This window comes from Vanacampus margaritifer, chromosome 20 (assembly GCF_051991255.1).
Source record: "Vanacampus margaritifer isolate UIUO_Vmar chromosome 20, RoL_Vmar_1.0, whole genome shotgun sequence".
Classification (NCBI taxonomy): domain Eukaryota; kingdom Metazoa; phylum Chordata; class Actinopteri; order Syngnathiformes; family Syngnathidae; genus Vanacampus; species Vanacampus margaritifer.
The window spans coordinates 13,650,152-13,665,933 of NC_135451.1; the positions used below are offsets into that span (position 1 = coordinate 13,650,152).

The 15,782-nt window shown below is 45.2% G+C and overlaps 2 protein-coding genes across 6 annotated transcripts; one reads left to right on the plus strand and one right to left on the minus strand.

The window, feature by feature from the left end:
* Window positions 1-200: 200 nt before the first annotated feature.
* On the minus strand, window positions 201-5,950 carry rnf6 (ring finger protein (C3H2C3 type) 6). 3 transcript variants are annotated; one of them, XM_077554206.1, is made up of 4 exons: window positions 5,809-5,950; window positions 3,822-3,977; window positions 3,540-3,698; window positions 201-3,038 (listed from the first exon to the last, which is right to left on the minus strand). In XM_077554206.1, the coding sequence occupies exons 2-4, from the start codon at window positions 3,967-3,969 to the stop codon at window positions 1,219-1,221; spliced, it is 2,127 nt and encodes a 708-aa protein (XP_077410332.1). In that variant the 5' UTR covers window positions 3,970-3,977; window positions 5,809-5,950; the 3' UTR covers window positions 201-1,218. The 3 variants fall into 3 exon arrangements, with proteins under 3 accessions (XP_077410332.1, XP_077410330.1, XP_077410331.1); XM_077554204.1 differs by lacking the exon at window positions 5,809-5,950 and adding an exon at window positions 4,830-4,949; XM_077554205.1 differs by lacking the exon at window positions 5,809-5,950 and adding an exon at window positions 4,070-4,814.
* Window positions 5,951-5,962: 12 nt separating this feature from the next.
* On the plus strand, window positions 5,963-15,270 carry cdk8 (cyclin dependent kinase 8). Of its 3 annotated transcripts, XM_077554209.1 has the most exons (14): window positions 5,963-6,197; window positions 6,789-7,693; window positions 7,844-7,919; window positions 8,619-8,729; window positions 9,239-9,379; window positions 9,699-9,756; window positions 9,838-9,969; window positions 10,053-10,196; window positions 11,131-11,200; window positions 11,286-11,358; window positions 11,440-11,537; window positions 11,633-11,711; window positions 13,470-13,628; window positions 13,849-15,270. In XM_077554209.1, the coding sequence occupies exons 3-14, from the start codon at window positions 7,896-7,898 to the stop codon at window positions 13,972-13,974; spliced, it is 1,215 nt and encodes a 404-aa protein (XP_077410335.1). In that variant the 5' UTR covers window positions 5,963-6,197; window positions 6,789-7,693; window positions 7,844-7,895; the 3' UTR covers window positions 13,975-15,270. The 3 variants fall into 3 exon arrangements, with proteins under 3 accessions (XP_077410335.1, XP_077410334.1, XP_077410333.1); XM_077554208.1 differs by having other exon boundaries at window positions 5,963-7,693; XM_077554207.1 differs by lacking the exon at window positions 6,789-7,693.
* Window positions 15,271-15,782: the final 512 nt, after the last annotated feature.

A 15,782-nucleotide genomic window follows, 5' to 3' on the forward strand; every position in this document is an offset into this window, starting at 1 on the left:
CCTTTTCCGCAAAATTATGCACTACATTGGCGTCTTTTCCACGCAACTGCGTACCTGCGTTAAAACGTCGGATGCATGTCAAGTTGTGTCAACCAACTCATTCAGCCCTTTCACACAGGAACGTGGAAACGTTATATAACGCGTTATAGTGGAATAACGGTTACAATTGCCGACACAAAGATGGCGAGCACTCAAACGCGTCACAGGGCATAACAAAGCTGAGTTTTATTTTGTCAAGGAGCAGAATTTGAACCCCCCATCACACAAGATTAGGGCGAACATATGAACAAAACAAGAAAATCATACAATTGAGTGTTTAATTTCTGTCATCACATGGCAACATGGTACACACATTCGTGGTTTCAAAAATTTCCCCATCTCATTATATAGAAACGGAATAAATATTGACTAGTGACATGCGCCTCTGCCATGTCTGAAGAGGCGAATTCCTTCATTTGCACACATTCTGACAAACCTCGTGAAGCATGACTATGATCGAAGATTTTTTTCTTCTTTAATCTGTATTGCACGGCTAAATGACAACTCTGAATTCCTGCATTCTGTATGGGAAAACATTGGAAAGCGATTGGCTTGTATTTTTTGAGTGGCTTCTGCACAGTTGTGTGAGGGCAAACTTGACAAATCAAAAATACTGAACCTAGATTAATACAAACTTTATTACAAATTAAATACAGAAACGCAAATGCCTTTGTCTTAACTTGTCTTGTCTACACCTGTAATTACGCTTATGTCATTTGTTTCTCAAATTCTGGGCAAAAAATAATAAAAACCAAAGTTGACGTACTCAATGTTCCGCCATACTGATTTTGTGAAAGCGGCTATGAAGGGACAATTTAAAATTGCGTGCAAAATCTTATTTTCAACTTAAACTGTGGTAGAATATTTACAGTCTACAGTGGACAAATCAAATTAAAAAGTTATTTCTGATAAGGGGACGTCTTAATGAAGTCAGACTATGAGCAGCGGCTAACAAAAAGCTCACTCGCGGATAAAGTTCCAACAGGATACAGAGAAGGAAACTGAAATCAAAAAGCCTAAAAAAATAAACTTTTATTAATCCTCTGGATTTACGCCTTTTTTCACCGCCTCTCCTGAACTTTTACTTCCACCTTCTTCTCGATGGACTTTGTCATAGAAATGAACGCACTTATGTACAGGCGGCTGCTCAGCTGTAGTAGAAGAAGAAGCCAAAGCGGGTCAGTCGTGGTGCGCTGCCAGTATGGGCTGCCTGCAGATGGGGCAGGTGTTGTTCTCCGACAGCCAGCGGTCGATGCAGTGGATGTGGAACTCGTGCGCGCAGGGCAGGCGCCGCAGCTTGTTGCCCTGCGCGTACTCGTTGATGCAGACGCTGCACGCGCGGCCCGCCTCGCCCTCCAGGCTGGCCTGGCCGTACGAGCGCGTGGCCAAATTGTCTATCTGCTCTTTGGTGAGGCCGCGCGGGTGCTCGTCGTCGTCCTCGTCGTTCAGCAGGAAGAACTGCGCCAGCCGCAGGATGGGCAGGGTGCCGTTCTCCACGAGGTTGTTTGTGTCCCGGCTGGTGGGCGGCCGCCCCTCCGTGGCGTTCGCTGAACCGCCGCTGAGCCTGGCCTGGCCGACCGGCTCCTCCTCGTCACCGGTGGGACCCACTCGCTCTTGATCCGGCCCGGCGGAGCCTGTCTGGACCGATGCGCTCTCAGTGGCGTACAAGCGAGCCGCCGGGCCGGTGCTTGTACTCGTAACGCCGACGTCCACGTGGCTGGGGGTCTCGGAATCGGCCTCCGTCTCCATGAGGGAACTGAGCTCCCCGAACCCGGTCATGATCTGGCGCAGGATGGAGCGCAACGCGGTGGAGTTGGGCTCGCCTAGGCCCGTCTCGCTAATGCGCCGCAGCGGGATCCGAATGGTGCTGACGTAGGTGCGGATTCCGGCGCGCTCCGAGCGCGAGATGGTGCGTCGGAAGCCGCCGCTGTCGCTCTCGAACGTGACGGTGTTCTCCGCCACGCGGGCCCGGGAGCGCGTCCTGCTGGCGATGCTGTCGCGGTCCCGGTTTTCCCCGGGTCGGATCCGCCTCACCTGCAGGTCCAACATGATGGTGGGGTGGCGGCGAACTGAGGACGAGCCTCCCGCACCCGCTGAATGCGATTCATTCTCGCCGCTCTCTGCGGCCGGCTCCGCTGTGGTGGCGGTGGGCTCCGCCACCGCCTCCCCCGTCTCCATGGGAACCGAGCTTGTGCCCGCATCAACAATGTGGATGCTTGAGCCGCTGATGGCGCTGCTGGACGCCGGCGTGCTCGCGGGGCTTCTATGCAAGGGGGAACGACTTCGTCTGGTTGCGCGGGTGGGGATGCCGCCGTTCCATGCCGCCGCCACCCGGCGCCAACGCCCGCGCGATCGAGTCCGACGTGATTCCTGTCCCGCCGACGGTGCTTGAGACCCCGACTGGGGCGACACGCGGGGGCAGTCGAGAGATAAAGTCACATTGTCGCGACTTTGCTCCCTTTCTGCATTGGCGGGCGAACGCGGGGAAGATACCGACTGCTCTGAATGAGAACTAGTAGGCGGCGGTACTAAAGAGTGCATGGCATCTCCTCTCCTTTGAGGAGGGGGCGCAAGAGGGGCTGAAAGTACAGGTGGGGTCATGGAGAGAGCGCTGCTGCTGCGCGTGCGGCGAGTCTGCATCCTCCTGCTTAGGGCGGGCCGAGGCGTGGGGTAAGGGGACGGCCTGGGCGTGCCGGATGACCGCGCGCCGCTGGATGAAGTGGCGCGGCTCGGCGGCGAGGTGGAGCCCGGGACGGCGGCTGGCTGCTCGGCCGCATCCATAGCGTCGGCGTGCTCCCCCGTCTCGGGCTGGTCGTGGTTGATGTTGATCTCAAGGCTGAAGCGGAACTCGCCGCTGTTGGGGTTGGTCCGGCTGACGGCGCGCCACGTCTGGTTGCCACTCTGTCCACTGCGGGTAGCGTTCCCGGTGCGCCGGAAGGTGTTCAACCACTCCAGCAATGAGTCTCCGTTGGACGCTTCTGTCCCTGGCTCTGTGCTGCCTGGAAGAAAAGCATGTCGATTACTTGAGTGGTTTTTTTTATTATTATTTTTTTTACTTACTACGGTGAAGGAGACAAATAATGGCAATTTTTATTTTAATGGCTTGTGTGCAAATAGGTTGCACATCAATCAAGTGTGAAATTAAACCCTGGTTGAGAATGCTGAGTCACTTTAAAGCGATGACAAAAGTGCAGCTGCAGGATCGAATCTGGCTGAAAAATATGCCACATAACACACAGCATGAAGTGCTGCCTGCACAAGTGAAAATGCTTTTGTCTTCATGCACGCTTGCTTTTTCACCACACTCTGGACTCTTACAAGTGGAGGTGGCGACAGTAAGGCCAAGACATTTATGATGCCATTAAGATTGGCAGGTAAAGTGGTCTCTGGGCAAGAGGCAGCCAACCCCCTGCAAATTCAATTTTTGTTTTAAAACCCAAACCAATCAGAAGTTGCCCAGTGGCGCTAAACGTCCGCTTGATTCCTCGAGGTAGTCCTACCTGCTCCTCGTCTCCCTCCAGAACCTCTCTCCTCTCCGCTACCGCTCTGCTGTTCCACCGGTTCGGCGGCCGGCAAGCGCTGCTCTGTGTTTGGCTGGGATGACTCGCGCTCCTTGGCTCCATCCAGACGTTGCTGGAGCTCTTCGGCTGTCACCTCCCCTGTGTCACAGGTTCCGGTTACTCACACACTCAAAAGCAATAGCAAGACATTTAAAAACAGGACCCCTTGTTTGTTAACTGCAGGACTACTTGGGCACAGAAAATCAAAGCATCCCTCCTCACCGGGGGTCCCCAACAGGTTGCTGTCTCTCATAAGACGATACTCCTCTTCGCTCAAGTCATTAATAAAATGATAGTAGGCCTCCTCCCTCCGAAGACGCTCGGCCTGTCTCCGACGCTCGTCTCCCCCACCAGGAGGGTCCATAACCATGAACAGTGCTGGTAAACATAAGAAAGCATTGTCATTTCTTTCCCCTTCACCGGCTCCCGTTATGTAATTAACATTACCCCCTAGTAAACCCAGAACAAACCAGATTGCCTTAACTATAAACAGCTACATTGTCAGCGTCATCCATTTTGCCTCGAAACAGCCACTGACGAAAAACCGACAGTTAACGTGCGTAGCCCGAAGTCTGTGTGCGTGAACGCATCGTAATGCGAACGTTCACATCTTTGACCCGCAAAACGGCCGTTAAAGGACACTCGGGCGTCGACGTATTCGTCGTTAATATTGGCCAAGTTTCCTGACAGAAGCTACGGAAGGCCACGTTGAAGACAGTGGCGATAAAGCAAGCTAAAGCGGCGCTGTCCTCCCTGCAATGACAGCCAATCACCGGCCCGCTGGGAATGAGTGACAGGCCGAGTGTCCAATCGTCGCCGCGCGAAGGTGGGACGAAACGCAAAGGACAGGGTCTCCGTGTAACCGACGGCAAAGACAAAAGAATGTTCTTTTTTTTCCCGTAAGTGTGACGAAAAGGCAATGACGGCGAAGCGTGTGTCGCCACCGAATGCAAAACCAGTTGGGCGTTCACCGCAATGACACAAAGAAACATTTTGAATGCGCAACGCCTTAGTGGCTAGCGGTGCCCTAGCTAGTTAGCGCAAGTGACGATAGCGAATAGCAATCCCAACACACAACGTTAGCTCGGTTAGCCGAGCCGACACCGAATAATTTCCCCCGATACACATCGGATAAACAGTTGTAATATCGAATCAACGTGTGAGGTCGATAACGCCAAGCACCGGCGTGGATTTAGGTGAGATGACAACGACGTAAAAATGGCATAGTACCCGATAGAGCAGCTGTAATATGGACGGTTCCCTTCGTTTTCCCTTCTCTCGCTCTACCCAAGATGGGACCAGGTGGTGTTACGGCCTAAACGGTCCGTGTTATAACAGACAAGTTGTTTCGGCTATGTTAGTTCCTGTGTTACCAAAACACCAGTTTTGTAACAAAAAATATTAAACGTAACGACTACAAAAGGCTTCCATCAGAATTTAAAGTCTCATAATTTCATTAGGAGGGCTAAACAGGTCAACGGTTTTTTTTTTAAAGACAGTCCTCGCCTGGATTTACTACATTTCAGTTACAGCTGTAGATACGGTCTTATTTTTCTAATGTATATTTTGTATTATCTTTTTTAAGATTAGAGAAAACAAAATACCATTTTTTTTGGACGTTCGTAACACGATTAAAAATCACACACAAACATGTAGTGTTACGTCTATTACAGCTCGTGTGAAAACACGCGAACGTGAGACGGTGATCCCTTGTAATCCAAACAGGTTTTGCTGTGAAACAATAAATGTACTTTATGTCTCTCGTCGTGTTTTAAAGTGTGATTCTTTAAATAGTTAGGCAATTGTCTAAATATGCTATGTATTATTATTAAAGTTCTGGCCTATCATTACCGCTTTTTATTTTGTCTTTTCATGTGTTATGTTTATTAGTGGGTTTTTTTATGCACTACTACAGTTTTAGCGCATTGGAACATATGCGACGAAACGTCACATCTTGTTTATGTCAAACTAAGAGCAAACAGGAACAAATATCCGGGTTGCAATAGTGTAGCTCTATTTACACAGAAGCAATGTTCTCTTTTCTAATTTTCCTTTCCTCTACTTTCTCTACTGCAGGGGGCTCTGTCTGACTTTTACGACATTTTACGACAGTGCCGCGCGTGAATACGACATCGTTACCGAGTAAAGTGCGTCTCTTCGGAGCAGATACCGGCTGAGGGAGACGCAGCATCAAAAGAAAGGAATATACTTTTATGCTTGCGTGCCGACCCGGATTATCCAAGCATCGCACGTCCCCGCCGGTGCACCGAATTCGCCCGGATAGCTTGATGTGGACGTTGGGGTGATTGAAGAAAGGGCTACACCGGGGAAGGCAACTCGTTGAATTACCGAAGCGGAGCTCGTCGGGAGTAGCCTAGTTGCCTCCCAAAGCGACGCTTAAAAAAAAAAAAAAAGACGAAGAAGAAGAAAGAGACGACGCGTTCGAGGCCCCAAAGCAGCGGTGGGAAAAATGGACTATGATTTTAAAGTGAAGCTGACCGGAGAACGAGAGCGTGTCGAGGACCTGTTTGAGTACGAAGGATGCAAAGTGGGCAGAGGCACCTACGGTCATGTTTTCAAGGCGAAGAGAAAAGATGGGTGAGTACGGGAGGGATTGTAGGTAAGCGAGGCCTTCATGCGGGTCGACCCCATCTACCGGCGCCTTATTACGGGCGTCGTTGTGTGTTTTAATTTGTATTTTTTTGCAGATACAGGAGAGGAAGCAATTGTGGCTGCGAACACGCACCACGTAGTGTTTAAAAAGCACTGAAGTGTGTGTTATTTGGACACTTTTCAAGCGGAAAAAACAGCATTGTGTCCCCTTTTGCACATAAGTCCACCTGCCACCTCTAAGGACCTCAAGTGCCAAACAACTCTTATAACAGACTTGCACCCCCCCCCCCCCCCAATTTCACATCCTTCCCCGGTGTCTTGCTAATGTCGACTTCCAGGGCTTCAATAATAACTTGAGTAATTTGATCACATCACCACACTCAACATGCAGAACAGCCAACCAACTCTATAATATGACACCCATGTCACTCACCAGGCCAGGCCCCGCCTTTTAAAGCCATACATACTGAAAGTCACTGATACTACAGTGAGGATGCTGACCCGAAGTAGACAAAAATATCAACTGCACTTTAAGTGAACTTGTGCTTTATAACGCCAAACCATTTTTTTGTCTAGTTACTCCAGCCAGCTGTCACTTGCAAGTGACTTTGAATCTTCGCCCATCCTAATGTTATGGGTCGAGAAACTCAGCAGGGAAGTTACATAAATTACAATTCTTTGTATAACGTAATTTTTCCTTAACTCTTTGACTGCCAGACGTTTTCAGAAAAGGGATGCCGTGGGTGCCAGCCGATTTAAGCATTTTTGACTGGTCTTTCAAGGTCCACAGAAAATGTTGTGTTTGGACTATGGAAACACACATACTACCAAATGAAAGATTGGACTCTCATCTTTCATCAGGAAAAAAAGTTTGTTTATACCTTATTCCGTTTTTCAGTAATCAACAATAGAAAATGGTTAGTTTCACCTCTGTTTTGAAACAAACGTCTTTTAACGTCTTTGGCACTCCTCCCTAGGATTTTACTAAACGTTATTTAATGTTTTTGGCAGTCAAAGAGTTAATACGTCCCCTTTAACTAAGATACTGCTCAGTTTTGATTGGCACAATGTTAGAGTAATAGTTTTACAATGACGTGGATCCAAGATGATGACTAGAATTTTGAGGCCGACATGAGATCCACCCTGTGCTCCAAGAGTGTTTAAATGTCCATTTGGGAAATGGCGTGTAATGTTTAGTCTCCAGCCGCAATCAAATCAGCATGTGACCTACTCTGCAGTTTGCCACGATACTCACAACGCCAGAATGGCCGCAAATTAGCACTAGAAGGCGTTTTAAAGAGGTTAATGTTGGATTAGACAATGCTGCTGTTTATGAGGGGTGTAAGGCACAAAGCACGGGTTTATTCGGGACGAGGGGGGGGGGGCAATTCATTCAAGTGAGGAGTCGATCCCGGCGCTCTTGTTTTGTCCCCCGCCAGCTGCCAGGCAGACCTCATCCTCTATCGTAGCCAGCCTCAGAGGTGAGCTTGATTACACAAAATCTGGAGGTAATGCAAGTCAGACCCCCCCCCCCCCCCATCTCGTGCCAGCTGCCAACTTACTCCCACCCTTACCCTCTTTATGGTCCATGGTCTGGTATGAATGTTGCTCAGCTTCTCGTATGTTGATAGGAAGGACGATAAGGACTATGCACTCAAGCAGATTGAAGGCACCGGCATCTCCATGTCAGCATGCAGAGAGATTGCAGTAAGACTTTTTTTTTTAATTTATTTTTTTTTATGAATAACTTTGACGTGTTAACAACTTCACACCATTCCGATGTTGTTTTGTAGCACAGCGGAGTCTCTAAAGTCAGATACAGTCCATTCTGGAGCAGCGCTCACACACATTTTCTCCCCATAGAAAATAGTGGAAGTTTAATTCATCTGTTCCGGTTCAAAGTGTCTAAAATAGAGACGAGGGTCTCACTGAAATTGATTTTTTTTTGTTTAGGCTGTTGCCGATTCTGATATTTGGCAGAATAAAATCAGCTATTTTTTTGTCATCTGTAGTCTACATATCCGTCGCTCCATTCTCTGTACCGCTTGAAGAAATATTGTAATACAGTACCGATTAATTTATTGCTTTTGTGTATTAAAAAAAATGCACGAGAAGAGAACCTTAAAAATCGTAATATTCAAGGGGGAGAAAAATCCGTCACTATTTTTCAAAATCGTTCAGCCCGATCCAAATCTGTATCCCAGTTGTTCCACAAAGTTCAACCCTGAGCACACAGAGAAAAATAATCAGCACTTGGACAGAAGATAAATGACTTTCCTCCGACAGAAAGCGAGCCCATTTTTAATTTACAGCATCGCATCACATTCGTCACCCGCCATCTTAACGGCAAAACGGCCATTCCGGATGGATCCTTCCCTCCTCTGAGGTGGCTTCTGTCTTTCGCAGCTGCTGCGAGAGCTGAAGCACCCCAACGTCATCTCGCTGCAGAAGGTTTTCCTGTCGCACGCCGACCGCAAAGTGTGGCTGCTCTTCGACTACGCCGAGCACGACCTCTGGGTAAGTTGTGCCCACTTAGGTTCGATTCGCACTGTTCCTGTGGAACCTGGTGCTCTTTTTGTAAAATGCTACAAAATGTAGCATGTATTTTTTTAAAAAAAAAAAAATTATTTTATATATTTTTTTTCTTCATTTTTTTGGGGGGGGAAAACGGCTACAAAATGTAGGGTCACTTCACTATAAAAAAATAAATAAATAAAAAATAAAATAAAAATACAGTCACTTAGTGAATTTCATATATTTTTTGGTCGTTGCAATAAAAGCTGGAATTTTGAATTCTGTCTCATTATATTATATAATCTTTTATTCTGAGACCCAATTGTCTATTTGATGCATTGTTGTTATTATTATTATTATTATTACAACAACAACAAAGGAATTGACCGTGTCGTTCCAAAACTTTTGCAGGGGACTGTTTTTTAATATACAGAATGAAAATTGCAATCTGACGGTGTGTAATAAATGCAGGAGTGGTCCTTGGCTGACTCTTGTTTTCGTCTCACTTGCAGCACATCATTAAGTTCCACAGAGCGTCCAAGGCCAACAAGAAGCCACTTCAGCTTCCCAGAGGGATGGTCAAGTCTCTGCTCTACCAGATCCTGGACGGCATCCATTACCTCCACGCAAACTGGGTCCTCCACAGAGACCTTGTAAGCCGATTGAAAGGGGGCAGGGATATTTTCGCAAAGGGAAAACAAGGCATCACTTCTGTCTGCATGTGTTTAGTCATGGTTCATAAATAACTTGGTGTTTTATTTGGAGCTACTATATTGGATTTCTATACACACTGTACAAATCAGATCATTTTGCCGTGTTCCCATTGTAAAAGCGTTTAAAAATACCTCAAACTAGGCTAATCTTGTCAAGGGATTTACATGAAACGCTTTCATCGGCGGCTGTGGATTCGTTTGTCCGCTAGGGGGCAGCAATGTAAAGCGTTTGCAATAATCGTTTTCTTTCCCTCCTCAGAAACCAGCTAACATTTTAGTGATGGGAGAAGGGCCAGAGAGGGGTAGAGTAAAGATAGGTATGTATTCATTTTTCAAAAATTTGGATTTGAAATGATCTGGATGTTGTTGCTTAATATACGGGCGTCGCTGTTTTGCAGCTGACATGGGTTTCGCACGTCTCTTCAATTCACCACTGAAGCCTTTAGCCGATCTGGACCCGGTGGTTGTCACATTCTGGTACAGAGCACCCGAACTGCTGCTGGGGGCCCGGCACTACACCAAAGCCATCGGTGGGTTGACTGCGACCACCCCCCCACCCCCGTACTGAGCGCGCTCAGTTCAAGTTCTCTGAACTCGACATGCTCTCTTGCAGACATTTGGGCGATTGGCTGCATCTTCGCTGAGCTGCTGACGTCCGAGCCCATTTTCCACTGTCGCCAGGAGGACATCAAGACCAGTAACCCTTATCATCACGACCAGCTGGACCGCATCTTCAATGTCATGGGCTTCCCCGCAGGTGGGACACCACGTATAGAGGACCACAACTGCCTGAAATTCAAACTAAATAAATGACTAAAAGTGAAAATAAAAACATAATATATATATAATAATAATATAATATATAATATATATTTAAAATAAAATTCTAAAATTAAATCCCACTTTTTTATTATATTGTAAATGGAAATATAAACAAAAAAAATAATATATATATATATATATATATATATATATATATAACTTTTATTTAATTTTTGAATTATATTTTTTATATTTGTTTTTTATTTTTAACTTTTAGTCATTTATTTATTTATTTAGCCATTTATTTATTTTAAATTTTGGCAGTTTTGGTCCATACTGCCAGGTCGAAATGTCAAAATGAGGGGGCGGTCCTAAGCGTGTCATGGGTTGCAAACTACCTTTCATTGGTCGAGTGAGCGGCTCGGCGAACAAGGAAGTCTCGCCGGCTTGCAGCAATGGACGAGACTTCCTTCTTCTCCTTTCTTTTTTCATCTTTTTTCTTTGGCGGTAATGTGCTTTGTGAGCCGACAAGTCACAAACATCGAAACGTCCACTTATGCATCCCGGGATCTCTTCCAGTTCAGCGAAGCTGCCTGCCTACTCTTGTTGCGTAATTCACCAGTCGGCATGAATGATTTTGTTTTCCTCTTGTAGGGGGGGAATCAAAAGGTTTCAACAAATTTGCATTATTGCGTGTGACTGTGTCGAAACCAGTGCATTTAGCATAGGTTTGCACTGCAAGTCCAAGCGTCCAATACGGATTCAATTCCATGCATTTTTCAGTTGACAAAAAATCTGAACATTGTTGCTTCAACCAAGCACTTTAAATCCAGCCTAAGTTGGTAATCCAGACTGGACAAGATGGATAACCAAGCAAGGGAGGGGGTGGTGTGTGTGACATGGCGTAATCCTTCCTTCCATCTGAACAGATAAAGACTGGGAGGACATCAAAAAGATGCCCGAGCACTCCACGCTGATGAAAGACTTTAGGAGGAACACGTAAGTCCGTCGCGCTGTCGTCCCACTTGTCAACATCTAAACAGTTTTCACAAAAGTCACTGCTGTGCTCCTTCGGCTCTCGCAGGTACACAAACTGCAGCCTTATAAAGTACATGGAGAAACACAAAGTCAAGCCAGACAGCAAAGCCTTCCATTTGGTGAGCGGCAAACGCACACAAAAAGTTCCCGAATTGTTGTCCAAGATGTCCTACGTAACGTTTTTGCGCTGTGATTGACAGTTGCAGAAGCTACTGACCATGGACCCCATCCGGAGAATCACGTCGGAGCAGGCCATGCAGGACCCCTACTTTTTAGAGGAGCCGCTGCCAACGTCAGAGTAAGTTTCAGCTCCACCAACAATCATTGGACGCTAACAAAATTGAATCCAAAATCATGAAGAAGGGGGAAAAAAAAAATGTTGTTTTTCTTCAGTGTGTTTGCAGGCTGTCAAATTCCTTACCCCAAAAGGGAATTTCTGACAGAGGAGGAGCCGGAAGACAAGGCAGACAAAGTAAGACATTATGATCCCAAAATATAGATAGCTATATTTACTGTATATAATTACATGCAGATTTCACGTGTAACATCTTGAATCTTTTCTTTTTATGAAAGTTCAACGCCAGTAGTTAAAATTCTCTTTTGGAAAGCCAACATCAATAATTTATCTTAAATTTAGGAAAACCAACATCAGAGGGTTGTCTTTTTTTTTTTTAGAAGTTTGCAACAGAAATACGGTAGTTTGTCTTCTTTTTAGGAAAGCGCAATGGTTTACCTTATGTTTTAGAAAGGTAACACCAGTAGTTTGGCTTCTCCCTTGGAAAATAGTAAATAAATAAGTAGAATAAACCAATAGTTTGCCTTCTTTTTAGGAAAGTGCTACACCAATACAGTCATTTGTCTTCTTTTTTAGAGTGCATCATCAGAAGTTTGTCTTCTTTTTAGGAAAGTACAACAGAAATAGTTTGTCTGGGTTTTTTTTTTTTTTAAATTAGGAAAGAGCCGCACCAATGGTTTACCTTATGTTTAGGAAAGGTAACACCAGTAGTTTGGCTTCTTCCTAGGTAAATAGTAAATAAATAAGTAAAATAAACCAAAAGTTTGTCTTCTTTTTAGGAAAGTGCAAATAAATAGTTTGTCATCTTTTTAGGAAAGAGCAACGCCAATGATTTTCCTTTATGCTTAGGAAAGTTAAGACCAGTAGTTTGGCTTCTTTCTTAGAGTGCATCATTAGAAGTTTGTCTTCTTTTTAGGAAAGTACAACAGAAATAGTTTGTCGTTTTTTGTTTTTTTTAGGAAAGAGCAGCACCAATGGTTTACCTTATGTTTAGGAAAGGTAACACCAGTAGTTTGGCTTCTTCCTAGGTAAATAGTAAATAAATAAGTAAAATAAACCAAAAGTTTGTCTTCTTTTTAGGAAAGTGCAAAGAAATAGTTTGTCATCTTTTGAGGAAAGAGCAACGCCAATGGTTTTCCTTTATGCTTAGGAAAGTTAAGACCAGTAGTTTGGCTTCTTTCTTAGAGTGCATCATTAGAAGTTTGTCTTCTTTTTAGGAAAGTACAACAGAAATAGTTTGTCTTTTTTTTTTGTTTTGTTTTTAGGAAAGAACATCACCAATGGTTTACCTTATGTTTAGGAAAGGTAACACCAGTAGTTTGGCTTCTTCCTAGGAAAATAGTAAATAAATAAGTAAAACAAACCAAAAGTTTGTCTTCTTTTTAGGAAAGTGCAAAGAAAGAGTTTGTCGTCTTTTGAGGAAAGAGCAACGCCAATGGTTTTCCTTTATGCTTAGGAAAGTTAAGACCAGTAGTTTGGCTTCTTTCTTAGAGTGCATCATTAGAAGTTTGTCTTCTTTTTAGGAAAGTACAACAGAAATAGTTTGTCGGGGTTTTTTTAGGTTTTTTTTAGGAAAGAGCAGCACCAATGGTTTACCTTATGTTTAGAAAAGGTAACACCAGTAGTTTGGCTTCTTCCTAGGTAAATAGTAAATAAATAAGTAAAATAAACCGATAGTTTTTCTTCTTTTTAGGAAAGTGCAACACCAATACAGTAGTTTGTCTTCTTTTTAAGAATGCACCATCAATCGTCTTGTTAAGAAATGAACAAAATGCAACCGTGTAAATAATGTGAATTATTATCCTATACACAACATTATTTGTTACTTGTATGGGAATGCTAATTGGTTTGTGCTTCAAAATGGCGGCCGTAAACCTTTACAGTCTCAATGTGAGTATTTATCCATTGCCAAATTGTCTTTGTGTGCGCCCGCAGAAGAACCAGCAGCAGCAACAGGGAAACAACCACACAAACGGGGCGGGGCACACCGGCAACCCCGACAACAGCCACGCCCAGGGCCCGCCTCTGAAGAAAGTGCGCGTGGTCCCGCCCACCACTACCTCAGGCGGCCTCATCATGACCTCAGACTACCAGGTAGCTCCTCGTTTTCTCTCCTCTTACCAACTTGTGCATCGGGAGTAATTCATGACCATATCTCCTCTGACAATCGCCGGGCTGCCCCCCCCCCAAACCAGTTGTCTGTTGCAGTACCAAGACTGACCTGTGAGAGGCAGTATGGTTGGGCTAATTGGCTAATTAGAAAGACACTAAAATTGCAGAGCGTATTACTAACGTCTGTAATGGCTTCCCGCAGCGCTCCAATCCACATGCTGCCTACCAGAACCCTGGACCAAGCACATCACTGCCCCAAAGCAGCATGGGATACTCCTCTACCTCCCAACAGCCTCCGCAGTACTCCCACCAGACCCACCGCTACTGACCGCATCCGCACGTTGCCACACAAACGCCCACACAACATACACACACACCCCCGACAACCCCGCTACCCTCATTACGCCTGCCTGGAAGAATGTACTGAAGAACGCGGGGCGCCCTCTCTGCTGCAGTCCCCCCCCCAGTTCTTGTGAAGATTTACAAACTTAGCAAGTGTTAGCCACACCGCTACAAGGCAGGAACCCAACGAGTGATCAAACGCAGGGACGGGTGACGTGTCCCACGGTCCCCACCCCGCCCCGCCTACGTGCCCACCCCAGTAGCCCCCCCGTCTCTGTCAAAAGCTCGGGACGAGACTGAAAAGCTGCTAATTGACTGCCAGCGTCGACAGATTCCACGTTCCGTCTGTCCTCCTGTTTTGTCTCGTCTCTTTCCTCGTGTGGCCACCCCCGACCCAGCCGAGGACTGAACTGAGGTGCCGGGAGGACGGCGCAGCCCATGCAACTGTGCTGGATTTTTTTGTTGTTGTTGTTGTTGTTATGAAAGGACAGAAAAAGTGACATGTTGATTTTAGTAGTTTTTAATTTAATCCGTTTTAAGTTCTGGCAAAGCAGCGCTCGACCAGCCCCATACGTACAGTGGATATAAAAAGTCTACACACCCCTGTTCAAATGATGAATGATGATGAAACCCCTGTTCCAGATTATGATTCTTTTCAAATTTGGAGGTACAAAAAAAACAAAATATGTTGTTGCACAAATGTGCACACCCCTGTTAAATGGGAGTTAGCACACACCAGGCACAATCGGAATGATAAAAGTTCAACCTTGGTATGTTTTAACTGTAACGCTTCCATCTTGCCACCATGTCTCCTTAGTACAGACATGAAGACGGCATTGTTAGAAATTGTCACATCTAATGAACAGCCAGTACTTGCTAAAAAAAAAATAATAATCCGTCTGTGTTTCTGCCATCACTTTTGTGCACATCATCGCTTATGTAGGCACGTTCCAGTTCTTGATGATGTCACCGTTGTGCCAAATTCTCATCTTCACTGTGTTCCAATGTTACCAGTATGTTTAATGCCTTGGAATAGTTGTTGGTTTTTTTTAAACACATTGAATTGGATCTTGGTTTCATTATATTTGTTAGATAAACCTGGCATTTGATCAAGGGTGTGTAGACTTTGTTTTGTTTTGTTTTAAAGTCATTGTGTGTTGGCCGCGGGCCTTTACAAATCCAACCAATCGCACGGAGGGAGGCAGATGGAAACGCATCGTACTGTATTGTATTGAGATATTTTACATGAAGCAAGTATCCCGACAATAAAAGTGGAAGCAGTTCTGTTTTTGGTTATGTAAAGTATCGACGTAACTGCGAGCGCTGTTCCACCGCGGCCTCTCCGAGCTACACGTCACTTTCAATCACAGTAACCGTTTTTAATGTTTGACTGCAAGTGAGTCCAGCGTGGCCCTCACTTGAAAATCACAACTATTGTACACAGTCAGTCCCTATTTGGGACCAAGTATAAGGCAGTGGAGTTGCTCTTAATTGTTATTTTTGTGACAAATGAATCTGATTGATAACATTATTTGACACAAAATTGGGAAGACCTGTCCATTATTATGCACAAAGAAGCCTCTAATAAACCCATACCTGAAAATTAACAGCATCCATTTTGGCACCAAAGTTGGATGATTATTTGGAAGATTAGTTGGTAGGAACTGTGGTAATTTAGAGAAAAAAAATTGACCCAACAACAGTTTTGCTGATTGAAAATTGGACTGTGACAAGAGGCACAAAAAAATCTTAAAGACCCAGGCCTGACATTGAATAGAAATTGCCAATTTTGTT